Source organism: Gavia stellata, chromosome 2, assembly GCF_030936135.1.
Source record: "Gavia stellata isolate bGavSte3 chromosome 2, bGavSte3.hap2, whole genome shotgun sequence".
Taxonomy (NCBI): Eukaryota; Metazoa; Chordata; class Aves; order Gaviiformes; family Gaviidae; genus Gavia; species Gavia stellata.
The window spans coordinates 106,584,503-106,611,363 of record NC_082595.1 but is presented as its reverse complement, the minus strand read 5'-3'; the positions used below and the strand labels follow the sequence as shown (position 1 = coordinate 106,611,363).

The 26,861-nt window shown below is 44.3% G+C and overlaps 1 protein-coding gene across 1 annotated transcript in view; it reads right to left on the bottom strand.

The window, feature by feature from the left end:
- Positions 1–7,833, bottom strand: part of ADGRF5 (adhesion G protein-coupled receptor F5) — a 29,632-nt gene extending 21,799 nt beyond the window's left edge. The window contains exons 1-5 of the mRNA XM_059828968.1: positions 7,714–7,833; positions 5,880–5,940; positions 4,531–4,701; positions 3,037–3,216; positions 418–545 (exon numbers count right to left, since the gene is read on the bottom strand). Coding sequence (XP_059684951.1) covers positions 418–545; positions 3,037–3,216; positions 4,531–4,701; positions 5,880–5,940; positions 7,714–7,818 — 645 coding nt within the window. The 5' untranslated portion in view covers positions 7,819–7,833. The remainder of the gene's footprint in view (positions 1–417; positions 546–3,036; positions 3,217–4,530; positions 4,702–5,879; positions 5,941–7,713) is intronic.
- Positions 7,834–26,861: the final 19,028 nt, after the last annotated feature.

The following is a 26,861-nucleotide window of genomic DNA, read 5'->3' as shown; positions in this document are numbered from 1 at the left end:
TTAAAATAGGAAACTCTCCATTCAACATTGATGTGAGTAAGGGCACGTAACGTATCTAATAGAACAGGCCTGGTGCTCTCCCCACTGTCATGGGATAAATTTGTGTTGATGGTTTCATTCTATGTGTGCTCATGTGGATTTAAGCTAGGACCAATAATGTGATTTTTTTTTTCATAATTTTATGCAAAAGATTCCTAAATACTTCCCTGTTGGCCAGCATATTAAAATGAATGGGAATATTGTCATTGCCTTTCAATGGAGGTCGGCTTCGGGCCACTTTGTAGCTACCACTGCTGCATACTTCACAGTTCCCCACAGAGACAGTGACACTGCACCCTATTTCCCAGGCACTTAGGGTAAATACCATATTTCTTAGAGGGCTTTCTACTTTCAGAGATGGAAAACTAAAGTCATTACCGCTTTTTCAAGGTCAGCTTTGTATTTTTTGTATGATTCAGAAGAGGAATTCCTGAGATGATCATGAAAGTCTATGTCGAGTCTGACTGACATATTCATTACCATGAGCTCTCCCATACCACATGAGTCTGTAAGGAAAAACATAAAAATAAATGTAAAAATAATCAAAATCAATGCTTTCAAAGTGATTTCTTAGCTTTTTCATCTAACTTAATCACAGAACCTTAGAATCATATAATGGTTTGGGGTGGAAGGGACCTTTAAATATCATCCAGTCCAACCCTCTTGCCATGGGCAGGGACTTCCAACTTGACCTTAAACACTTCCAATTATGGGGCATCCACAACTTCTCTGGGCAACCTGTTCCTGTGTCTCACCACCCTCATCGTAAAAAAATTCTTCCTTATGTCCAATCTAAATCTACCCTCTTTCAGTTTAAAACTGTTACCCCTCATCTCATCACTACAGGCCCTGGTAAAAAGTCTCTCTCCATCTTTCTTATAAGCCCCCTTGAAGTATTGAAACTCTGCAACAAGGTCTCCCTGGAGCCTTCTCCAGGCTGAACAACCCCAACTGTCTCAGCCTTTCCTAATAGGAGAGGCTGTTCTCGTGGCCCTTCTCTGGACCCGCTCTAACAGGTCCATCTATTTCCTGTACTGGGGACCCCAGAACTGGATGCAGTACTCCATCCAGGTGGGGTCTCATGAGAGCAGAATAGACGGGGAGAATCACCTCCTTCGACCTGCTGGCCATGCTTCTTGTTATGCAGCCCAGGATTCGATTGGCTTTCCGAGCTGCAAGCGCACATTGCTGGCTCATGTCCGGTTTTCATCCACCAGTACCCCCAAGTCCTTCTTCAGAGGGCTGCTCTCAATCCCTTCACCCCTCAATCTGTATTGATATTGGGGATTGCCCTAACCCAGGTGCAAGACCTTGCACTTGGCCTTGTTGAACTTCATAGGTTTGCACAGGCCCATTCCTTCAGTGGGCAAGGTCTCTCTAGATGACATCCCTTCCCTCTAGCAAATCAAGTGCATCACTCAGCTTGGTGTCATCTGCAAACTTGCTGAGAATGCGCTCAATCCCACTGTCTATGTCACTGATGAAGATATTAAATAGTACAGATCCTTGAGGACATCACTTGTTACGGGATTCCACTTGGATGTTGAGCCATTGAGTATAACTCCTTGGACGTGGCCATCCAGCCAGTTCTTTATGCATCTAACAGTCCATCTGTCTAACCCACATCTCTCCAATTTAGCAGCAAGAATGTGGGGCGATCATATCAAAGGCCTTACAGAAGTCTAGGTAGATGACATCTATAGCTCTTCCCTTGTCCACTGATGTAGTCACTCCATCCTATAAGACCACTAGTCAGGCACAATTTGCCCTTAGTGAAGCTATCCTAATCCTAAATCAAAATCTTAAACTTGCCAAGATTCATCTGTATAATAGGAAAGTTGGGATTCTCCTAATTTTTCTATACCTAATTTAGATGCCTGGCACCTGCTAGATATCTAGCCTCCCTCTCCAGTTGATGCAAAGCGGTAGACACCTTCATTCAGAAGGTGATAGACAGCTTTCCTACAATGGTTAAATTGCTACATTGCTCCAGTTATAGAGAGTTTGGATGAATAATTTTGATCAGATACTTGACTTTTACACAATGAAAGTTACACAGTATGAATCTCCTCACTGAAATGAACGGGAAAATCCTCAGTGATTTTGGGAGGGTAAAATTCTGGGTGAAGAACCATCAATAGGCACAAAAGAACATAAAATGCTTAGACAGATACTGGAATTTTCTAAGCTGGGTCCATTTAAGGGCATGTCCATACCACACAGTGGAGGAGCATTGTATCCAGGGCCCTGGACTTCTAAGGGGTGTGTGACTCCCACACGGAAGAGACACTAGCTCTAGTCCTGGAAATAGTATAGCAGTATTGCTGTGGGGCTGCCCTGTGATAAAAGCATTGCCTCTAAGCAGAGTTCATTAGAACGGGCATGCTGACAGCACTGGACTGCTTCCAGCTCTAGGGCTGCCTCTGGGCATCTGCATACTGCTCCATCACAAATCAGAGGCAGAGCCTCCTGGGGGTTTGTCTTGGGTTGCAGAGACAACAGGTAGTGCTCCACTCCAGTGCTGCCAAACCTAAATGTCCAGTCATCAGTCAGGTTCCTAAAAACTCATGGATACCTTGTCACAAGAGTCATGAAATAAAACCAAACAAAAGACACATGCTGGGGTTTTTTGTTCCTTCTCTTCTCTTGAGCACTATGGCACACTTTGGTCACCTTTATAAGTTCCTCTTTTGAAAATCTGATGAGATGAAACTTTCTTTGCTTAGCGGAAGCTGAAAGTCCCAGAGAGGCATGTGAGTGATTCCAGGAGCTGGGGCTCCAGTATGGCGCTAAATATCTGCAAGTACTTGGGTCAAGGTGGACCCACATCACAAAGAGAAGAGCTCTAGACCATGTCTACAGACTTTCAACATTCATTAGCAATGTGGTAGCCAGCTCAGTCCTGAGGTGCTGCTTTATCACACCTTTAACACTATTCCGTCTTCTAACCAGTGTATGAGTTGTACAGTGATGAAGTTCAACACCGTTTCTTCTTACCTTCAGTCTGAGGCTCACAGTAAGGCCCGTAGAAAGGCATTTCCTTCATGTAGCCACAGGGCAGGTCGGGTGCTAAGCTGACAGAAGGGCAGGTTATCAAGTCACTGCACACTGCACTTGGCCAGGCATATCCATTTTCACAAGAACAACAGCTATTGTTCTCACCACTGGGCAGACAGACTGGTGTTAGACAGAGAAATACTATGAGAATGGTAAACAGGGCATAATGTATTGTATGATATGTATTTACCCTGCTGTATCTTTATGCTAGTGATCTCAACTAAATGTTGCCCTTCTTGTGAGTTCACTTGAATGATGCAGACATGATGATCTGACACCTTGCAAATCTTACTATACTAATTATAAATGACTAACTAGCAATGGGAACCAGACTGGTACAGGGATAAGTCTCATCAATTACTTTTAAGTAATTGAATGAAGATGTGAACCCTGATCCTAAAAATTTACCTGGCACATTGGCCAGGGTCCTATGATAGTTTTCAGATTGGATATTTATATATTGCCTGGGCTGAAAGCAAATGTATAGGCTTTTAAAGATTGTAAGAGCATGTAATGGTCATTCAAAGTCCCAGTGGCTAGTGAAGTGCTGTGCCATTCTGACTGTATCCTGACAGATGCTGCATGAGAGAAGGTAACGTTATGACAAAGTGCTTTAAAGACACACATTCTCTCTAAAAAAAAAAAAAAATAAAAATAACTTCACTGTAAGTTTTTCTGCTCTTAATGTGCCATTGGCAAAGTAAGATATTAACAAAGTGATTTTCACACATTGCATGTGACCCTGAAGGCCCTTAAAAGATCCATTTGCATGTTGTTTTGAGAACTGATGAACACTTCCTTTCACTGCTTTATGGGCCAGCGATAAGAAGGTACCAAATCTCCTTCTCTAGTGTTGAAAATGCTTGGTGTGTTTGTATATCCTCCGCTGTATTAGTTACTTGGATGTGATGTTGCACAACCACAATTCATGTAGTAAAACCTGTCTGATATCTTGCCCTGTAAGAATACATTTAGTGAGTTATATCAGGAAAAGACTGCATGTCATGCAGCCTGTCTCTGTCAGGGTCAGAATACAGTCTCACAACAATTTACGTTCCAAATGCAAGTGGAGGAAGTAAACAGTCTGATAACCGCTGTCACAGCTTCCTGAAACTTGAAAGTAACTCAGACTGCTTGTTAGTCAAACTGGAGCAAAATCCTTTGGCTCAGGCTTCCTCTAGCTTTGTCCCTTCCTTAGGAAAAGCATTCAGGGCTATTCCTAATGCCAACATTATATGAAGAAGAGCGGTGGGATGCAGACATAACAAAACATGCTGTTTTGTGCTAGAACTTCAGTCTTGTTGGGTCATTCAGTAGGCAGCAGAGACAGTTCAGTTTTGCTGATTTCTAAGCGTAATGAATGGTAAAACTGGGAGATCAAATACTGGCAAAAAAGCACATCACCCAGAATATAAAAATAAATAACCAACCCACCTGTTGTAACGTTGATCTCTGAAACTGTCATTTCTACATTTGAAATATTTGTTGAAACTGGAAGAGTGAGGTTTTTTAAATACTCTTTGATTGGCTCCAGAAAAGATGAATCCGTAAGGCTTACTTCTATGTCAACTGTGTACTCCAGAGGGGGGAGGTCAAAAGTAAGCACTGAAAGAGAAATAGCATGAGACTGCAAAGCTGTGTGTGAGGGTAAATCACAAATTGATGGCTTCCAGTTTGGCATTTGGGCTCTTTGTTGCCATTTATTGGTAGCTTAGTGTGGCATTCTGCTTAGGAAATCTTCTTGCTTCCTACTCAGCAGATATTCTGCACGTGTTTTATCTGCTGCTTGTCTGACAGAAGCCAGATTTCTTTGGTCCCAGAGCAATAGGAAGCTGTTATAAATGGCATGATATATACAGAGAAAAACTGTCTCATCCCTTCTGTCCTTTGACTCAGCAAGTGGATGGGTTGTCAAGCATAGCCATACAGGATTATCTTGTCACACTGTCCTGCTAAGAGACTCAGGGTTTTTTTTTTACACCATGTATTTCATTTTGCACAGGAGCTGTGCTCATATATGTCAATCTCTGACCAGACTAGTTTCCACCTCTTTTGTTTCTGCCTTTACTACTGTACTGGTTTTGGCTGGGGTAGCATTAAATTTCTTCATAAGTAGCTTGTAAGGGGCTATATTTTGGATTTGTAATGAAAACGGTGTTGATAACACAATGTTTTAGTTATTGCTGAACAGTGCTTACACAGCATCAAGGCCTTCTCTTTTTGCTACTCTGTCCTCCTAGCAAGTAAGATGGGGGTGCACAAGAAGCTGGCGGGGGACACAGTTGGGATGGCTGATCCCAACTGACCAATATGATGTCACACACCATATGACCTGGAGCATGACGTCCACACCATATGTCGTCACACTCAGCAATAAAAGCTGGGGGAAGAAGAAGGAAGGGGAGGACATTCAGAGTTATGCCATTTGTCTTCCCAAGTAACCCTTACATGTGATGGAGCCCTGCTTTCCTGGAAATGGCTGAACACCTGCCTGCTGATGGGAAGTGCTGAATGAGTTCCTTATTGTCCTTGACCTATTTAACTGTCTTTATCTCAACTCACGAGTTTTCTCACTTTTACCCTTCTGATTCCGTCCCCCATCCCACTGGGGGAGAGTGAGCGAGCGGCTGTGTGGTGCTTAGCTGCCGGCTGGGGTTAAACCACAACAACTCCCCCTTGATGATCGCCGTTCAGTACCTCAAGAGATGCTGTCCCCAATAGCAATTTATTTCACCCTTGGCTTACTAGAAACCTGCTCTGTTGCCATACATTTGTGTACGTACTGTTTCGCTTCTGCCTTTGCATCTCTGACTGAAAGCTTTCCTCTCCTAGCGCACTGTCAATCTGTGGAAAAAAAGAGAGTGAAGCTCTGTGAAAAACAAAGTGTAGCTTTAGCTGCTGTTGTTGGTATGAAAGAATTAGCAAAGAAAATACCGGCATAGATAATTTTTTTCCCCCACAAATCTTTGCCCCTCCCCGCCCCCCCTTTTCCTCTTTAAACAGAATATTTACATCTTCCAGGCAGGGAAATATTAAACACTAGCTGAGGGATGTACTGAGTTTGCAGGTGTCTCTTTGCATATCTCTGCAAGGCAATTGTCTCAGCTTAGCAGACATTCTGTGTCTGAGCTTGCAAACTGGCTATGGGGCTGATGCACTGCTCTCGGTCCGGGGCCAGCCTTGCAAACTGCGGGGGACACCTGGCCACTCAGCCTTTGAATCCAGAAAGTGGACTCATATTACCCCTTGCTTTCCTCTTTGCTCTGAGCTTCGAGCTCTGCAGCAGCAAAGCAGCCTGAGCGGGAGTAGAAAGGGGATTGAAATGTCTTGGCTCCAGCTCAGGTGTCAGTTCAGCTATTTTGTGGGCTATCAGTAGCACACGGTCGACCAGGGCAGTGGTGGCACAATTTCAGCATGACTGGGTTCAAGCAGGGTGCAGCCAAATGAGATGCAGACTATCTTATTTTTGTAATCATGCCCTAAAAATACATTGGCACCACAATTAGCAAGAAAGGCTAAAGAACAAGCAAAGACGCAGGCAGGAAATTTGCAGCTTTGCCAGTTTCTTGAGTCCTACTGAAATCTTTATTTACAGAAAGGGTGAATAGCTTGGCAACTCTTAAGTCATCTCTTTACATAAAGGAACCATCTGGTGTGTGATTAGAGCTGGGCTTTGTATCGCAGCTGCTCTGGCAGTGAAGATCCCAAGGTGCACTGCCATTTTCGCACTGTTAGGGGTACTACCTTTCACCTTAGAGGTTAGCTGCAAAAGTTACAGAAATCCCACTGTAATCCACTTCTTGCCCCAGGTTTGGTCTCAGTTGGTTTCCTTTTTTAATTATTCTCCCAAACAACTAAAGGATATTACTATATCGTTAAATATTTCACGTATTTCACACCATTAAATGATGACTCATTTGCAGGATCAACCATGGATCAACAATGCTAAAAAATAAAGTGTTACTCTTTTCATGAAAATGCCTAAGTGCTGAGCTGGAGACAGTTTGAAAAAAACAGAGCAATCAAGATACTTGGTCACTATTAGACATCTGCACTATTGATGAAGCAAGAGATATGTGAGAATTACTGAAGAAGTGGGAGACTGAAGTAAAGTCTGAGTCCAAGTGCAACATCTAAACACAAGTCACTCGGGAGTGGCATTTTGGTCATGTGTACTCATGTCCTACTGTCAAGACAGTGGTGAGACTCCTCTCACCTACCTGAAAACACCTCTGTGCCTGAGCTAGTTTTGTTGGCTTATTTGGTTTCTCTCCCTCATAGGATGGGTGAATCCCATCCAGGAACAGTGCCCACGTAACTGTTACCTAGGCTTAGCTCCAGGGACAGCAATTTAAATCCCTCGCAGACTATCATGAGTGAGAAACCAGAAGTTTTGCTCAGTTCCTTCTGGAGAGGCTTTAAGACTGGGAAGGAAGAGCCCAGTTCCTGGATTTCTCCATCTCTTTTACACGCTGAGGAGACTCTGGGTTCAGTTTCCCCACCTGATCTTATACTGACTTCCTCTAAGGTTTTGTGGATGTAAAGCAGAGCTAGAGGAGCTGGGTGCTACAAGCAGAGACCAAATGAAAACCAGCGGGGCTGGGAAAGGATACTCACTACATATTGGATGAATGGATCAAAGTTTGAGTCCTGTGATGTCTGGCGACATGCTGTGACCAGTAGAAATAGGCAGTGGAAACCTGCAGTAATCAGGGATGGCATTTTGTCCGGTGATTTTGCTGTACAGCCTGAGAGGAAAATGAAGCAAAAGGATCAGGGGATTTTCAGCTGACTCACACAGTATGAAATACCAGCACACTCTACAAAAACAGTATGTTCAGACTTTTCAGCACACTCCATCCAAGACAGAGCATGGAACAGGGTCTATAATTATTTCTTTGCCACTGTCACCAGACTGTTTCCCTCATATCTCCTTTTTTTCATCTCGGCTGTACCTACTCAAAATGGAGGGAGAAAGAAATCGCTTGGAGAAAGCAGAGTCCTAAGCAGATTCCTAACAAATAAGGTGCTAGAAATTCATCTGCCATGAGAAAAGCTGACTTTGGATCTTCAAATATTCCTCACAGTGGTACTTGGCAAACGCACAGCCAGAACATGAGGGAATAGTTAGAAACGTTGCTGTAAGTGAGGGAGAGCTCTGCTACAGGCCATGTCCCACTCTGGAGAGGGCTGTAGTAACATCATGGGCTCAGCTAGAGATTTCTGTATGTTTGTTACCCCTTGGCCAACAAGGGAAACAATGAAGAGTGATCTCTCCTGGAAAAAATCTGTGTAATGTTGAGTTTTTAGTATACATCTGCATTAACTGCACTGAAGTTAACAAGTAAATAACCTAGAATCCAAGAATACTGACACACCAGAATATAATGCAGTGCTGAAATCAAAACCTAGAAAAAACAACCTTTTCCAGCTTGTTAATACCTACGCTAATTTACTCATGCAGTAGATTGGATGATGAAACATAAAGGGAGAGGCAAAACCTGCGTGCACCCTTGTAACAGGTGCTGACACATTTATGCAACCAGAGGGAATAGAGAAAGGGAGCTTAAGAATATGTAAAAATATGTATTTTGCTATGAATATACACTTCCTGGTTATTCCTAACAGAGCACTTCCCTAGCTCTGGAATGAACAGCTAGCAGAGAGCTACAGGGAAAGGCAGATTGTGAAAATCATTTTAAGAATGGAAAGCACTGAGAAAAGACTCTTAAGAATAGTACGGAACAGTACCTGAGTGGATAACATCAGCTTGAGTAAAATCATAAGCGTTCGTAAAATTGTGATCATTTTGTACTGCAAAGGCTGTTCATACAAAGTCAGGCTTTGAAAGGCTGCGAATCACCAGGTGAAAGCAGAAAAATCAGCACCTCCTGAGATGATAATGAACATTGGCAATGGCTGCCTATTGCCACCACATTGCATATCAGAGCTGGTGCTCCCAAGCAGACAGGGTGCTTCACTGTGACTTTTCTGCTCAAAAGAGCCCATGACAGAAAACTATAATATAAACATGATCTGTGGTCTTACCTTGTGAATGGATAGAGGACAGCAATGAGCTTACAGCCAAGCAATGTACTTGACGTCACTGACGTGGGTTTCCAGCAGGCATTTGTCAGGGTTTCTCATCAACGGTGGTTCTTCGAGAGATTCATCTGCAATGAGACTTCGCCCGGATACTGACCTGGTTAAAAGATGGCAGACAAAAGTAGGAAGAAATTATTTGCTTTTCTAATAGAGAGATGACATCACCAGAGCTCCACAGGAAGGTGTATATAAGCCTGTGTCTTACCCTCTGTTCTCAAATGATGTGGAAAAGGCAGTGATTAGTGATACACAACTCTGGAAAATTTTGAATGATCAAGACTAACAAAAGCCACTTCTGCCTGTGAAGATCTGCATAGAGATCTCAGGATACCGAGTGACTGGATCATGAAATTCAGCACTGGTAAGTATAAGGTAGAAAGAAATGATCCTGACATTATGTATTCTGTGGTGGACTCTGAATTGACTATTATCACTCAAAAATGGGGTCTGAGGAAATGTCAGCTGAATTCTGAGGAGCAATTAAAAAAGGCAAACTAATTTTAAGTATTCTAGGGTAGCAACAGAGCGAAAAAAAAACAAACCCGAAAACTGTGCTACATAGACATTTGAGCTGATCCAGTATGGTTGCTTTTAATACTCCTATGTAGGAATAACCAGAAAGCAAGACATCTCACTGATTCAGAGTATCTTCCCACCCCACCCCAAGATCCATTAAAAAAAAGACTGTTACAGGCTTTTTTTATCCAATGGATGAATGGCTGGCAGAATTGGGAAAAAAAACCCAAAAAGGTAGGGAAAAGGAAGTGTCTTTTCAGTTTTCTGGGCGTGTCCATCAGTATATCCAGCATTCTACAAAAAAGACTATTTTGCTATTCTGAAGACATCATCCTCTTGTGACAACCTCAAGAATTCCATGGATCTGGTTGATCCCAAGACCAAGATGGATCAAAAGGGAAACATTGCCAAGTTATAGGCTGTGACACAAGTCCTTGAGATAGTGACATGACTTAATAATAAAAACACTAACAAAACAAAGATTTCTGATAGTTTTGTGTGCGCAGCATATGCTCACAGCTTATGGTACAATAGCTTAATCTGTACAAAGAACTTGTATTTCATTGATAACGGGTTGATAAAACAGGTAATAGAAAAGAAAAAAGGTCATTAAACAAAGTTTATGATGAGGTTAAACAGCATCTGCTAGTTTTGCATGTATCTTTTGCCCTGTTCACAAACTTGCATTCATATTCAAATGCTGTGGGTCAGCCTTCATTTTCAAATACACCCTTTTTGCAACTGTGTAGCCGAGACCAAACACCCTGTTAATTGTATAGATAAGAAACCATACAGAGGACAACTCATGCAAATGAGAACTGTGCTGCTACTCAAAAGTCAAAAAATCCCAAACCGAATTGGGAAAGATGGAATACCAGCAAACAAATATCAAATTGCATATGGAAAAATAGTAATGTCCTTCTCAAGTAACGTTGCTGTTCCCCTTGTTCATTTAATGTCTCATTGAAAAAGAATTGCTGTAATTTTTTCAGCAAGCAGTTTCTCAAGTATCTATGTACCTTCTGTTGGTAAAACCGAAGCTATGCGGACACATTCATCATTTCTCATATACACTGTCTCCTGGGAGGCAGTAGGTATCTTTGGCTTATAAAGCCCCACAGAGCTAAAGAAGCCCAAGTTTGACACCAAATCTCTTTCTCTCACAGCGTTCAGGCTGAAAAATGTTTAAAGTTAACTCTGAAGTGTGGAAGATTCCTAGAGGTAAATAGCAAGGTCTCACTTTAACCCAGAACAGGTGATCTACATGACATCCTTTTTATTTTTTCTGTAAGTTTCTCTTTTTCATAAATGTTGCAGAATAGTTACACCCTCTCTTGCAAATCCACTCAGCACAATAGTTACTATCCCATATGTTTTAGAAAACAAAGACACCCAGAGATATAATATGGTTTACCTTCTCAGGTGATTCAAATAGAAGTTCTAATTAGATCCATCTGAAACATCCTCTGCTTTCTATTACAGCCCAGGCTGCTTTGATCTCTCTCAAAGGGAAGCCACGACACAGGAACTTGTATAATTAGCTGAGCATGTTGTTACTGCTCAGAAAACAAGTTGCCTCTAGAGCCTGCACTCAATTTTCAAGTGTGAGGCTGAACAGAGATGCCAGTGCAGAAAACCCACAAGACATTTCAAGAGGCGATGTTTCCTGATACCATTCAGCAGGTAGTACTCATTATTTCCCCTTGCACTGATTTAAGTCCTTCAGCACCTTATCTGCAGTTTACTTTATCAAGTGGACTAACTTGTTCTGCTGCTGTTACTCACCTACTTTGTTCTAACAAAAGAGGGTGTTGGGGACTGAAAGCAGTAAAAAGATGTTTTGTAGCTATGGCAAAATGTGGGCTTTGACTTAAACAACAAGGGAGGAAAACCCTAAATCATGCTCGCTGTGGGCTGGACCTGGCAGGCATTAGGGACATGCGTCGGTGCCCTTGGAGAAGCCGCGCAGAAATGACTACCTATGGCTCTGATGGCTACCGTGGAAGGTGAGGAAGAGCAGGAAGGTCCCAGAAACCAGGGGAAACCCTGATGTGTTATGTATGTTTCTACCTTGAACAAAATCTGGAGCTGGGAAACCACTGCACAAACAGGGGACACCTGTCCCAGTAACAATGGGGCAGTGTTTGATCACAGCTGGTTTATCAGTGGAAATTTTTTCCACAGCAGTGTGTGTGAGGCAGTGCCTCACTGAGCTTGTGCAATGCCTGTGGGAAAGCCTGGGATTAAACTCATGTGGGGGATTATTTTTTAAACAGTGATTAATTCAGGAGATAGGTCTATAGAAAGAGCTTCTGTTCCCCAACAAACTGGAAATGGTCCCTGTGGAGATCCTGACTTCTCATAAGAAGTCCATGGGGGCAATAGCCTAATGGAGTAGGGATATGTGTCCCAGGATCTCCAGAGCCACCATGTAGTAGCTGAAGGCCAGGTGGGACACACCAGGGCATCCCAAAAGGGCGCACGTCTCCAAGGTAGACAACTGAGTCAAGCTGTAAATGACACTCATTGTCACACGGCAGAACGAAAATGGAAGCAAAAAAGTCAATAAGGTGCCTGGTAAGGTGACATGCCTTTCCCACTTCTACACTAGCTCCCAAGTTAAGGGGTTGTGACATCAGGGCTGGTCCAGCAGTGGCAATAGGGTTGCTCTTGGTGTTATCTGTCTAGGGAGGTAGTGGGTTTTTTTGTGTCACAGTGAGCTTGGACCAGGTCTTCAATCCTCTATTAACTGTCTGTGGTAAGTGTGCTGGTTGCTCCTTTTCTAACAGCCCTAAAACATGTGACAGCGTTTTGCCTCTTGCTGGGTCTGAGTCATAAAAGCAAAATGTGTGTTTAGCAAAGTTTGCCCTGCAGCCTTTGCAGGTGCCAGCATTTACTAAGGATGCTAAGGACACCATGGTACGTGACTGTATGCTTCTCTTCAATGAGCCAACTTGAGGGTGCATTGTCCCTGGCAGCAATACAGCCTATTCCTGTTCCATTTTCTGCAAACATATTCACCTGCTGCTCCCCACAATGTGGCGAGTCAGCCCCCACCCTGCCATTCTGCAGCCGTTTTAAGGTGGTAAATTGGCATGATTGAAGCCCTTGTTGCCCTTACAGCTTGTCCCCACTGTTGCAGTGGCATCAGTCTGGTTTATTGCCCACTCAAGCTGGTTCAGGAATCTGAACAAGCAGAAAACCAAGGCTACATCTACAGCACTAAATGCAACCTCCTCTCTCTCTGCAGACAGGTTTTATGGCTGCCTTTGTGCCGGTGCCTTCCAGACCCCTCTCTGAGCCAATTTAACTCACTGTCCCTGCAGAAAACTAAACCAGCAACAAAGCATCTGGCTTGTTTAATCATCTCAGAGAAGCACCCAATGAGTGCTAGGGCCAGAGCAAGGACAGGAGCAGATATGTGGCCCCAAGCCAGGAAAGGGGAAGGAAAAGAGGTGGGCAGGAGGGTAAGGAGAATCATAGAATCATTTAGGTTGGAAAAGACCTTTAAGATCATCAAGTCCAACCGTAAACCTAACACCGCCAAGTCCACCACTAAACCATGTCCCTAAGCACCTTATCCACGTGTCTTTTAAATACCTCCAGGGATGGTGACTCAACCACCTCCCTGGGCAGCCTATTCCAATGTCTGACAACCCTTTCAGTGAAGAAGTTTTTCCCAATATCCAGTCTAAACCTCCCCTGGTGCACTTGTGGCCGTTTCCTCTTGTCCTATCACTGTCACTTGGGAGAAGAGATCAGCACCCACCTCTCTACAATCTCCTTTCAGGTAGTTATAGGGAGCGATAAGGTCTCTCGGAGAGAAGGAGGACCTCTTCCTTTCTGCCCTGGCAAGCAGTTCAGCATGAGTCCATGGTCTATCCCTACAGAAACAGCTGTGTCATTTTCACCCAGCATTGCTCCCTTGGCTGTTTCCTTGCAAGTTTAGTCAAGCAGTAGTGCCAGTGCAGGGGATGAAGTGAAGAGGGGGGCATGCTTGGCTTAGACCGAGTTAGCTGTGCTGGATCCACACCTTTCACATTGTCAGCCCTTGACTGGAAAACTGATCTGATTTAAACCCTCCTTCCCTCCCCCCCCCCCCCCCCCCCTTTTTTTTTTCTTTTTTTTCTCTTGTCATTTTCAACAATTTTAACCAACAGCAACTTCGGGTGTGGGAATGGGAAAGAATATCAGTAAGGGGAAAGGATTCCTTAAAAGAGGATTTCTGCTCAAGACACTGTATCATCAAACTGCAGCCTAAAAGTATGAGAAATCTTGGTTCACTTTGCAAGAGAATGTGGAAATCGTACAACATCAGAGCATTAGGTATGTAATCAACTTGGTATGTGAGCACAGGAGGATGTCCTGATCATCCTGCTGTTTTTTCCTGTATGCATTCATCATGTACTGTCATGTCACCAGAAACTGTGAACTTCCTGGATTTTAAAGTTTCAACCTCAGAACACTTTCAGTTTAAACATCTGAGACTGCCCTTGGAGAGCCCTCACAGGCTCAGGAAAGCAAGCAAAAGGTATATTAGAGGATATCTGCTCTGAATGAGAAGCACTCATCCAAAACAGGGCAGAGCTACGCTGATCCTGTAATTCACTGGAAATGTGCCGTTACAAAAGCATGTGAACACATTTCATCTGGCATGAACAAAACAGACTAGGGTAACGTTCCCACATAGGTGCAACCTGAGAGATACTGTTCAAAGCAAAAATCAATGTGGAAATAACGTAGAAATGAAGTTAACAAGGTACAGCCCTCTTCACTCACCCATCTTCGTTCCAGTCCTGGCTGTTAACACTTCAGTCTCATCTCTAGAATCTAAACTCAGTAATTTGTGTAATCAAATCCCATTGGCACTTGTATCCCAGAAACAGATGGCAAAACCTCTCAGAAGCTGGATGCAGCACTGCAGGTTCTTTCACCACTTGCTGTTCGTATCATTTTTGAGTCTGAATTTTGCATGGTCAGCCTCTGAGAGATGTGTGTTTCAGAAATGGAAGGACAGAGTGAATCCCAAGCATATTGGAATTAATAGGCAGATTACTTTGAGATAAAAGGTTTTGGGGTGAATCTGGCAATGCCTGAGGCTTCATTTATTATATCTTTCACATGACTTTATATAGTTTTGCCCACCTCAGTCTTGCAGAAAAGAATCTGGACGGAGGCCTAGCAAATTGCTACGTAACTCCACTCAGCATGATGTTGTTGAAAATAAGGCTAATCTCATTCTGAAGTTTATTAACAAGTATTTTTAACTCAAGACCTGGAAGGTAACAAAATTACTCTACTCGATGCTGGTGATGGCTTGGCTGGAGTGCTGTGTCCGGATGTTGCTGTATTGGAAAGCATCCAGAGGAGAGCCACATGAATGTTAAAATATGAGCAGAGTATGACCTTGTGAACAGGTTGAAGGTTGTTCGGTTTAGATAGGAGAAGACTCAGGTAAGGACACAATAACAGTCTGTCACTTGGTAAAGGACTGACATAAATGTTCACAGCAATAGCTGCATGAACGATGATGTGAAATCACACAATCTGAAGCAAAGATAAATACGTTGGTGATTATGGAAAATGTGTAATTGTAAGGGTTAGAAGCACTGAATTAGGCTACTCAGGGCAGCTGCAAAGTTCCCTTCAGGGGAAGCTTTTAAGAACAGGCAATAAAATTGCTGACATGGAAGAGAGCCCTTGATTCTGCCTCCATGTGAATTTGTGGCAATGGGGTGCCAGGTAAGTTATCTATTGACCTCCAATTACCTCTTTCTGTTTCTCTACACTGCTTCAATTTCTGTGCAATTAATAAGTTCAAAGAGATTCAGGGGAGACATGCAAGGCCCCTGTGTGTACTCAGAGCTGTGTTTGGACTTTGCTATATTTGTCTTAGACAAGTTCAGGAATTCCTTTCTGGACGTCTCCAGCACAACATTCCCACTGGTTTAAGCACTGAGGAGGTGAACTGCATCTACAGCCTTATCAAGGGTTTCCCCAAAACGATATTTCCACAGAAGGGCTCTGGTTCACACCCTCTTCTACATGAAGTCACATTTTCCATCCTTGTTTACAAAGTATATACTTTTCCTTCTTGACCTATGACTTTAAATTTCTCTGTTCCTTTGTAAGCCTTCCTATGAATTGGTGATGACATTTTTACATACTCAAATAGTCCACACGGAAAATAATAATTTAGTCCCAGCTATCTGCAGATCAGGCTCAAATCATACCATGACGAAGCAGGACTTCCTGCAAGAAGAAAATAACTCTGCAACACTCATGTTTGCAAGGCACAGTAGCTGGAATAGGAACCACTCACCCAGATGATTGAGAGCATAGAAAATATTGCCCAGCTGAATGGCCAAATTATCACATCCTTTGAGCCCTCCTAATGCTCTGAGAGCAGCCGACAGAAGTTTCCATGAGCATTTCAACATAGGCGGGACAGTGCCAGCCAGCCCTGGAATGTCATCCTAGCCCTCCTGGAACAGTTCACAGTTGGACTTACTGCTTGTCAGTGGAGAACAGCGATCTGCTAGATCAGTGGGGGTGTTCTGACATGAATAAGCATTAACTGCAATAGTTATTGGCTAAGGGGAAGGAGGAAGGTGAGAAAGTGTCTGCCACATTTGGCAAGACATCCGCACTGTCCCGGTTGCTGGCTAGCTGTGCAGCTGACCTCTCTGGGAAGCTACCACGCTAACGCTAGACGTCTGACCTACCCCTCTCATGGGGCTAGGTAACAACGTTCACCTGCGCTTACAGCCATTTCACTGTGTTAGGGTAGGAAAGGCCTGCTGATAACTAACTTCTCTTCAGAGTAGGCACCTCCGTCTTTGGCAAGGAGATGATGCCCACATAGCTCATGGCTTCTATGGTCTTACCAGCGTAGCATGGTGCAGACACACCTGGGTTGTACCAGAGCTAGAAGTAAAATATTGTTGACATGCTGTATTATCCCTTGCTGCAGGGTTTGGTAGCTCATGTCTGGTGGCCAGACTGCTTCTACAGACACTCTCACAGCCCTGTGGCTCGTTACTTCGGTTCCCTAGCTCAGGTAACCTCTGTTCACTCAGTGGGACCTGGCTTCTTCCACCTTATCCTTCTGTCTGAGTCCCAGATCTCCACTCTCTTGTCTCTTACAGGCAGACACATTTGGTAGCCTCTCTTAGCCTATCCAGCCATGCCTTCTTTCTAGCGTCTTTGGGACAGTATTTCTCATTTGATACCAGACTTAATGATGACAAGATTTCCTGGTTCTGGATGCATCTGAAGCACGGTATCCAGTTCCCAGGCTCCCCAGTATGAGAGAGACATAGACATACTGGAGTGAGACCAGCAAAGGGCCATGAAGATGATTAAGGGACTGGAGCATCTGTAATACCAGGAGATGCTGAGAGAGCTGGAACTGTTTAGCCTGGAAAAGTAAAGGCACAGGGGGATCTTATCAATGTCTATAAATAACTAATGAGGGGAACTAAAGAAGGACCCACCCTGGAGTGTCTTCTTTGCTAAGGGGTGATGAATACAGAAGTGTAAATCGAAACAAGCATTTCTGTGTTAAAATACACAGTTATCCAGCCTCATGCAACCATCCCAGATAGAGGTATTTTATTCCCATTGGCTGACACTTGTCTATGTTCTGTGTCTGGGAATGTGGCCCCTCTTGTGCAGAAGAAGAGATGAACACACCTGTGGCATCAGCGGGAAGAGGATAACAAACAAGTCTGTAATGGCAACATGTCTTCAAAGAGCAGAGTTCTTTGTGAGGTGCATATTCATCCACTGCCTCAGCGCTTGGCCCTCTCCTAGGGCTGTAAGGCACGTCCTGGGTCACTGAGGCTATGACCCCTGTGAGTGGTCGGCCTCCTATTTCTGCTGTAGAGGTTTGTCAAGCCTCATTGTCAAAGCAGCTAATTCTGTGTTTTTCCTCCTTTGTTCACACTGAGAGACAGGTCCCCCAACTTTCTAATGGGTAGTGGTTGCTTAATGCCATAAGCAGATTTGCACTTGGTTGGATCCAAGGATCCTCTAGCCCAGTCACTTCTTATCCAGAGGGCTACAGCAGAGGCCCGAGGGAAGTTTTACAAAAGCGAAGTGAGCTTGTAGCAGCAGGTCTTCAGAATGTTCTTTCCACCTCCGGCTGTCAGAGGTACAGGGACTTCTGGAGGCAGAGGCAAGACCTTGGTGTTTAATAGCCATTAATGGCCTATTAAGCTTACACAAAATGAAGTAAACTATAAGAAAACCTAGGAGAGTGTCCAACATCCGTAACGTCCAGGAGCAAGGAGGTCTAAATCTCCTTTGCTTGCTTTGAATCTGCCACTCATTAGGGTCGGGTCTGGTCCTTAATTATCAAACTGGATGGCTTATTTTCTCCATGGCCTGGTGGCAGCACACACCGCTTTTAAAATTCCCCAGGAGTTGTCTAGGCTGAGGAGTCCTATGTCATTCTAGCACAGCAGTCACCCCACCTCTTTGGAACTTGTTCTGTTCTGCGTCTTTCCAGTTGGGCTCTATCTTTTTTGAACTTAGTGCAGCTCATTTGTGCCCATGCCAGCATTTTCCTGTGGCTTAAATAGCTCTGCCTCCCTTTAGGCATTTTGGATGAGAGGCTTATGGTGCCATGAGATCCGTGGAGGTGAAGGACGCATGGAGGGATGAACGAGGAGCTGCTAAAGATTAGAAGGTGTGAAGGGAGCAGATGTGTGGCTGCAGTCTAGGTGTCTAGCTCCATGGCTGCCCAGTAGCTTATAGCCGCTGAGCCCTGTTTTACCCTTTTCAAACAGCCACAGAGCATTTTTTCAGAGACTTGATGTCTGGGCACAAAGCTCTTGTTTTCAGTGACCGTCCAGTTTGTTCTTCCTCAGCCACAACAGAAGAGCTTTCCCTTCTGTGCATAAAACATGACCTTTGGGTAGTGCGTAATAATTTGGATGATCAGACAATGTTTGTTTCAGACATAAAATACACAATGACTTTAAGAAATACACACCCAGGCACAACAATATTTCATGGGTGAGTTGGCTAAAAGGGAAAGGGGGAACAGGGGAAGTTGCACTGACCTTAGATAACACATCTGAATGAGAACAAAAATAAAATAAACACAAATTAATCAAGGGCTCCAAATCGAACTGCATAGTGATAAGGATTCAAACAAGCAATAAACAGGCTGTGAGATACTTTCTCTGTGTTGTTTGAGGAACTGTGTTATTCCAGCTTTATGCCTAGCATGCTAGAGGGGGCTGAGCTAGCTGGTATCCTAAGGGATCTGTAGGACTTGAGCAGAGGTTTCATTTTCGGGGGACTGTGGGGGCAATTTTTATTTTTTGTGAGTTAGTTGTGTGCAAACAGATGTCATGGCACTCATAAGTGAAGGGATGAATGCTCCCCATGCCACGTGGCACATTAATATGCCAGGCTGAAAGTAGTGGTAGCTGAAACCAAAGTGAAAAAGGCATTTAAATTGGCACTTTACTGGAAAAAGAAAGCCCTGCCCGGTTCTTGCCTTCTTCCTGGCATTTCTTCCTCACCTCTGCTCAGGAGGTTTTCCTCAACTCCAGCTAAGAGCTCCTGCTTGACCTTTGTGGTGGACTTTTGTAGAAGGAACAAAGAAAAAAGAAAGGGAAAAAAAAAAAGAAAATGCAAAACAATGAGTTCCACTCTGCTATTCCAGCTCTTTGCATGTAGCTGAGTAGCATATATTTTGAAAGGCTGTGGAAAAGCACACATCACCGTACATTTGCTCACCTCTGATGGCTGGGGTGGGAGAAGGAATGTAGCCACGAACTTTTCCTTCTTCCTCTCATCCTTTTTGGAGCATCTACAGTTATTAGTGGCGTGCCTATCTCACAGCTAGCAGTAACGAAGCAAGAGATGTGGAGCTCAGCACTGTGTGAGTACAGGGAAGGTGGAACTCTCCATGTACTCCCGTATCAATACAATGAAGAGTGAGGTCTAACAACATCCGTTGAAGTGGAATTTCCATGGGCTCCAATGAGTTTTGGATTAGGTCCCTAAGTCAGGCCAGCCACGGGTTACTCCTATAGACTGAAGTACTAGAAAGTCTGATGACTGCATGCTTCCTGCTCGTTTCATTTTATTAACCTCTTGATTTTTTTCCTGTTATTGCTGCAAGTGCAGCTGGCTGTATAGGAAGCTACTGCAAGTTGTGTAGGTGTCAGCTATGGGGAGTTTGTATAATCCCGCTCTGGACAGCAGGAGATTCCTGTCTGAAGGCCTGGCCTGTCACACCTAGCAACAAAAATGTAGAAGCACAAAATAGCATCCACCTTTTGCACAAAGAATCATATAAATAGAGGCAAATCCCCTAGATCAGTAAAGGCAGGTCTCTGTTGTCCATATCTCATAATTGCCTTCTGTAATGATCAAGCCTGAGAGAAAAAATAATTGTTTATATTTTGTTCCACTGATCTCACTTCCAGCCTTACTATTTCTGTACTGGTCCGTCTTCCAGAGCGCAGGATAACTCAGAAATAGTGCTAGTATTTAACTTCTTTGAAGGCTACACTTGTCTATAATGTTTTCAAAATCATCAGAGCTCTTTCATCTTCATCACGGCATTAGGTGTGAGATCAAGACAGAATATCATCAACACTGATGGGACTGGTTTGTTTTACCAGTGTTCAGAAGATTTTAAGGAGTATTAGACTTCAGACAGATGGTTGGCCTGGTTCAAAATAACATCACACTTCAGATTTAGATGAGGGATGATCCAACCTTGTGAACCCCTATAGTGCATGTTGAGCTCACATGGTGTAAAAGCACAGCAATGCAAAGATGTGAAGACAACTTGCGCCTGATGGCAGGTTTGCTCATGAGATCCTACACCGAGCTGGGGAGAGAAGTGGCATTTCTCAGGCCTCAGGGTGGCTTCAGAATGCTTAAACAAACACCTGCCATTAGATGTAGGGCCAGAGTAGATGACCTGCTGAGGTCTCTTTCTGCCCTGGTTTTCTAGGAGACCTAGTCAATAGTTAGCCTGTTCCCTGTCTCAGCCAATGCCAAGATTCACAGAAATGATTCAAAGAACAGTATGGGCCAGGGGCTGTTCCCAGTCAGCAGCACAGCCTAGGCTGCCTTGTTTTAGACAGAAAAGGAGGGTTTAGGCATATGGAGGTGAGCTGTGCCCTGACAGATGGCCTCAGGGTTAGGGAACAACTCCAGTCTCTCACACTGCATGTGTTTCTCCTAACCCTAGCATGCCCTAAGGTAAAATGCATGTTTCAAGATTACGGTTTCAAGATTCTCTGCCCTCAATGAGATGAGGTCGGTGTCTAATTTTGGTGGCATCTTCCATGGCAAATCTTCAGAGGCACCTGTGTTTCTTTCTGCTGACTGTACAGGCAATCTAAATCTTACTTCATTAGGAGTCTCCTCTGCTTCAACAACCTCAAAAGCATCTGCACTTACATTAGGGACAAGGGAAGCCTCCCTTAACTGCCGTCAGATGGAGTAGGTCTTTGCCCACTTTGGTATCATGATGCTGAAACAGTGCTGGAGCCACCGTTGCAAGGCTGGCCAGAAATAAGGCATTTAGGAAAAGAGCAGGCAGCTTTTGAGACAGATTTGCATTAATAACATGGAACACCTCCCCTGTGAGGACAGGCTGAAAGAGTTGGGGTTGTTTAGCCTAGAGAAGAGAAGGCTCCGGGGAGACCTTATTGCAGCCTTCCAGCACTTAAAGGGGGGGCTACAGGAAAGATGGGGAGGGACTCTTTATCAGGGACTGTAGTGATAGGACAAGGGTTAATGGTTTTAAACTGTAAGAGGGTAGATTTAGATTAGATATTAGGAAGAAATTCTTCACCCTGAAGGTAGTGAGGCACTGGAACAGGTTGCCCAGAGAAGTTGTGGATGCCCCATAATTGGAAGTGTTCAAGGTCAGGTTGGACGGGGCTTTGAGCAACCTGGTCTAGAGGAAGATGTCCCTGCCCATGGCAGGGGGGTTGGAACTAGATGATCTTTAAAGGCCCCTTCCAACCCAAACCATTCTGTGATTCTATGATTCTAACATCTTGTGTGTCCTTACTGAGATAAGGGCCAGTGGTTATGAACAGCAACTGGACTTTTTAAGCTGTAGGCTTGAAACAGGATGGATAGCGAGAGGAAGGAAGGAAGTGCCATCAGTCCTGTTTTACAGCTGGAGAGACTTGAGGCATGCACAGGCTCATCCAGTATCTCAGCCATAGGATCAGTTGACCCAGATTTTAGGGACCCCATGCAGTAATTTAAAGAATTTCTCCCTCAAGAAGGAACAGTAAAACAATTTCAGGAGCAAGAGGCATGATGTGAACAGCCTGTCATAAGGCACGTAGGGACAGCTTTGGAATGAAGATGGTTTTTACACACTCAGCCTGATGGTTGTCGAGGGCCAAGCCTGTGGTCACAAGAGCAAGCCGAAGCAGGAACTCTAGTAGAGCTTTTCCTCTGTGCATGAACAATTGGGGGAAGCTCTGCTGTTTTGAGGAATTTCCGAGGACAGTAAATTACATACTAGATCACAGTTCTATTATGTTTTTGGGGAAGACATTTGGAAATTAATGTTTCATATTAAGATTTAAATGGGGAATACATACAGCTCTGCTACTCACAGGCATCCTCAAACCTGGTCTGCTACAGCAGTTTCTCTCCTGTTGAGGTAGGTTTAAGCGGAGCCTGGGTTGTGCTTCGGATCTCTGCTGCCAGACAAGGATGGTATTAGCTATCCCTACTTCACAGGGTGTTTAGAGAGAACCTGGGGCAGGAATAACCCATCAGTGCTTGCACTAACAGCCTGATAAAGCGAGACCTGTAGAAATACCTAGAAGGCAAATGAGACACAGCTTCCCTTTCAGCCAGAAGGAAGGATTTCAATGCCAGGAGTGGTCCATTTTAGGTGACCTTTGTGTTCTTCCTAAAACAAATATTACTTTGTGTAAATCAGCTGATTGAGATGACACAGGGGAGTTAAAAGGTTTTTTCTGGGCTGGGAAAAACCTTCTGTTTATTTGAAAGTGGTCCATTAGAAGGTGTCTAAAAGGTGGGCTAGATATCGCATTGCAGTGGGTTGACCCTGGCCTGCAGCTAAGCACCCACTCAGCTACTCACTTACTCCACCTGCCAGCGGGATGGGGAAGAGAATAGGAAGAGAAAAAGTGAGAAAACTCGTGGACTGAAATAAATACAGGTTAATAAGGGAAAGAAAGAGGAAAGAAGAAACAAGTGATGCGAAGGCGATCACTCACCACCTCCCACAAGCTGACGGGTGCCCAGCAAATCTCCAAGCAATGGCCACCTTGGAAGACAACCCTGCCCCCCACCCCTGTTTTTTATTGCTGAACATGATGATATATGGTTTGAAATATCCTTTTTGTGAATTCAAGTCAGCTTTCCCAGCTGTAACCCCTCCCAATCCCCAGCCCACTCACTACAGAGGCAGAGTGGGGAAAAGAGAAAGCCTTGATGCTCTGCAAGCACTGCTCAGCAATAGCCAAAACATTGGTGTGCTGTCAACACTGTTTTAGCCACAAATCCAAAACACAGCACCTTATGGGCTGTTACGAAGAAAGTTAACTCCATCCTAGCCAGACCCAGTACTCCCATCTAGTTTGGCTTGCTCAGATGGGTGTTATGATGGAGAGGGGAGGGCTTTGGGGCAGAATTCGTTACAGGCTTCTACAGAGATAAACTGAATTTTGGAGAGAAGGTATGGGCTGGGTGCAGAAATGATGGGTTAAGGTTACAATATCCATGCCATATCACAGGATTGTTGTCAGAGTGAAACCTCTCTTACAAGCCACCACCATAAGCAGACAAGCCCTCAGAATAGGCTGCAAATATACTCAAAAATTCCTTAACAAAGACCACCAGTGCAGCATTATAACATGCAAATATAGTACCATAATTACTAGACAGCCTGCCACAGTGATTCAGCTGCTTTTTCCTGCAAAAAACGTGGAGTGGATCATTCCTCCATCAGAGAGAAACAAGCCATTGCAAATCATCTTTTGCAAGCCCTTCCCCATGCTCCCTGATCCTGCACACCCCCCTTGTGCCTTCCATCTCACCCACTTTCCTAATACAACCCCTCCAGCCCACTGTAGTGCCACCATCACAGCCCTCCAGTTTCTGCCCTCACCCAGGGCTGGCTCAGTCCTTGTGCAGGATGCTGCCGAGCACAGATGAGGGGAACAAGCTTCTGCTTGGTACCACGCACAGCAGGTGCTGGATCCGATATTAGTTGATGGGTGGTAACTGCCCAAAGGCGTGCTGAGCAACATGCAAGATCATTTGAGAAATAAACTCTGTATAACCATGTAGCTACAGGGAATCAGCTCATGAATCGCAGTTGGACCCCTCTTTGAGACGACAATCCTAAGAGACTGTTTCATGGAAAACTGGAAAATGGTTTTCTGAAAGGAGTTTGGTTTTACAGTAGATTCATCCCATTTGGTCTTAAAAAGCCATGATTCTTACACAAGGCTGAGATTAATTCCAGCACCAAATCACCTCAGTTTCAAGTGCAAGTGCATTTCGGTTACAATGTGCAAATATAGCCCCAAAACTAATGATGCCCTCAGTGATGATGCAATTCACATCCATGCTTGCCTACTCTAAGCCCTTGTTTCTTGCGGCAAACCACGAACTGCAGCCATGAATGGCGGCAGCAGCAGGGAGGCTTTCTTGATCAAGATGAATGGGTTAAAAAAGGAATTCTAGTAAAGGCTGCACTGGTCTTTTGTGTTTTAACAATGAGAGGAAGCTCTGCCTAGTTTGAGCCATTTCCCACGTCTCCAATTCAGACTTTGGAAAACTGCTTTGTTAAGCCTGTCTAAGAGGTGTTAAAAAAATAAAAATAATCAAGGAGATTAGGACAAAGATATCTTCCCAGAGCCTACGCATGTTCTGTTTGTTTGTTTTTTAAACCTGGATCACCGGAGACAAACTCAGAGGAATCTAGGGAAGTTAAAGAATGACAAATGCCAAATACTCACACTGGGTTCCTGCTGAGCGGGCTGAGTCATTACTGAACTCAGTCAAGTGTCACTGCTATGCAGATGCTAAAGATTTGCCCCTAAATTTCCTTAGGTATCACTTCATTCCGCAATGTTGCCAGACGTCGCAAAACAGATTAAGTGACAGAAATGGATGAGGAATTTTCTGGGTGAGAGGAAGATCTATGGGTTGAGAAATGCCATTTTCACCGTGCAACAGCAAGTGACGGAGCAAGGAGAAATGGAGCCTTGGGCTTTCAAATTCCCAGCGTCCTTTCCCTTGCTATTCCCTTGTCTGTTACAAGCTCATTGCCTCCCATAAAACTGTCACTGAAGGTGAGAGTTACAGCGTTCAAACAATTACACTTTTCTTCCCCAAATCTGAAAGCCTCTAATGCGTGTAGGTGAAATCGCTTTCCCACCGACGGGGAGAGCGAAACAAGGTTGTACAAGGTCACACCACAGCTGTGTTTTTTCTGAATCACGGTTATTTAGGTGATCAGTGGATACCACTGCACCAAAGATGTTTGGATGGAGCAGGACCTTCGGGGTTATAGACATCAATGGAGATGAAAGCATCAGAAAGCATCCCTGCATCCCCCCGACACGGAGCACTGGCAACAGCACTTCCAACATAACACCATAAAATTGGCTTTCATTTAAGCAGCTCAAAACACAGGTAGAAAACAATGGAAACAAGATAAATGTGACACTCCAAGACAGTAGACAGCAGTGTCTCAGCCTGTGGCCGTGGGTGCCCCAAGTCCCTCTCCCCTGCAGCAAGCGTCACCTAATATGAAACTGAAGGGGGATGCAAGAGATACTGCTCTTAAAAGAAACAAACCCACCATTTTATACAGCTAACAAAAATACACTGCCTGTTATCTGCATCGCAAATCCAGCCGCTGCAAGCATAAAACAAAGTGAAAAAAACCCAAATGCCATTGCAATTGAGCTGTTTTTTTTCTGAAATTATGTAGCATGCCTTAGGAGGTAATAAATGCAGTCCAGATCAGCACGATATTTCTGTGCGTGTCCCTCTTTACCTCTGCAGCCCCCATCTTAAACTAGATTAGTCATAGCCTCTATTAAAATTCAGTAGCCAAGCTAACAGACAGTAGCACTTTGTCAGAAGCTTGAATGGTTTAATTCATACCCTGAAAAGCCAAAAGCATCCTGCAGAAAACTGTCGACTAATCACCACAAAATGAAACATGCGCCCATCGCAGTTCTCCCAGTAGAAACCTGCAGCGAGTTTACTGGGCGTGCAAAGCTCACACCGCAATGTCTGAATCTGGCCCTGAAAATTCCTTCAAGCCGCCTTCACCTGCCTCAAACTGCTAAACCGCACAAGGAGACTGATGCTGCATTTCACACACATCATCCATACCTGTGGGACAAGTGCTGGTCGTGTCCGAGTCTTTTCCAAACTTGTCCTCCTGTGCTGGGAAGGAAACTTCCCATCCAAGTGTCAACTCCTGCCTCAGTCTCTGCCCTTTGTTTTCCCAAGAGCTGGAGACACACCTGCTTTTCCCTGTGCGCTGTTGGTTGTTGGGCTCCGGGTTTGTTTTTTGTTTTGCTTTTCTTTTTGGAACAAATCAAAGAGCCTGTGAGCAATTCGCAGTAAGCGAGAGAGAGAACCTTTTGGCTTGTGGTGATTTAATCAAGCAAACCCAGTGACCTCCCTTTCCTGCGATCAGTGGGAACCGATCCCTTCTCCACCAGCGCGGGGTGGAGTTGCAGCTAAAAAACACAAGCCTGAAAGCGCTGTGCTGGATGGGCAGGGCAGATCTTCCTTCTCCGTTTGTTGTGTCAGAGAACACGATGATTCCTGCTGCTCCGAAACACGGAGATGACCTCTGGCCAGGAAGGAACCTGAGAAATATTTTCTAAGCTATTTCCTGCCATGGGGGGGAAAGTGGATACAAGGGACGCTTGAGCAGGGGTGCTCACAGAGCTACTGGAGAGTGTAATTTCAAGATGAGGAAAATACTTTTTTGGTCATCAGGGGTGTGGAAGTAAAAGAAATTGCTTTTTTTTTCCTAGGGTAAACTGTTCTAAGAGCCTCAGTTGTCACTATACACAGTGATCGGGAGCCTAAGTTGTGTAGGTGCTTTCATCTAGAGCGCCTTTCATGCTAAGAGG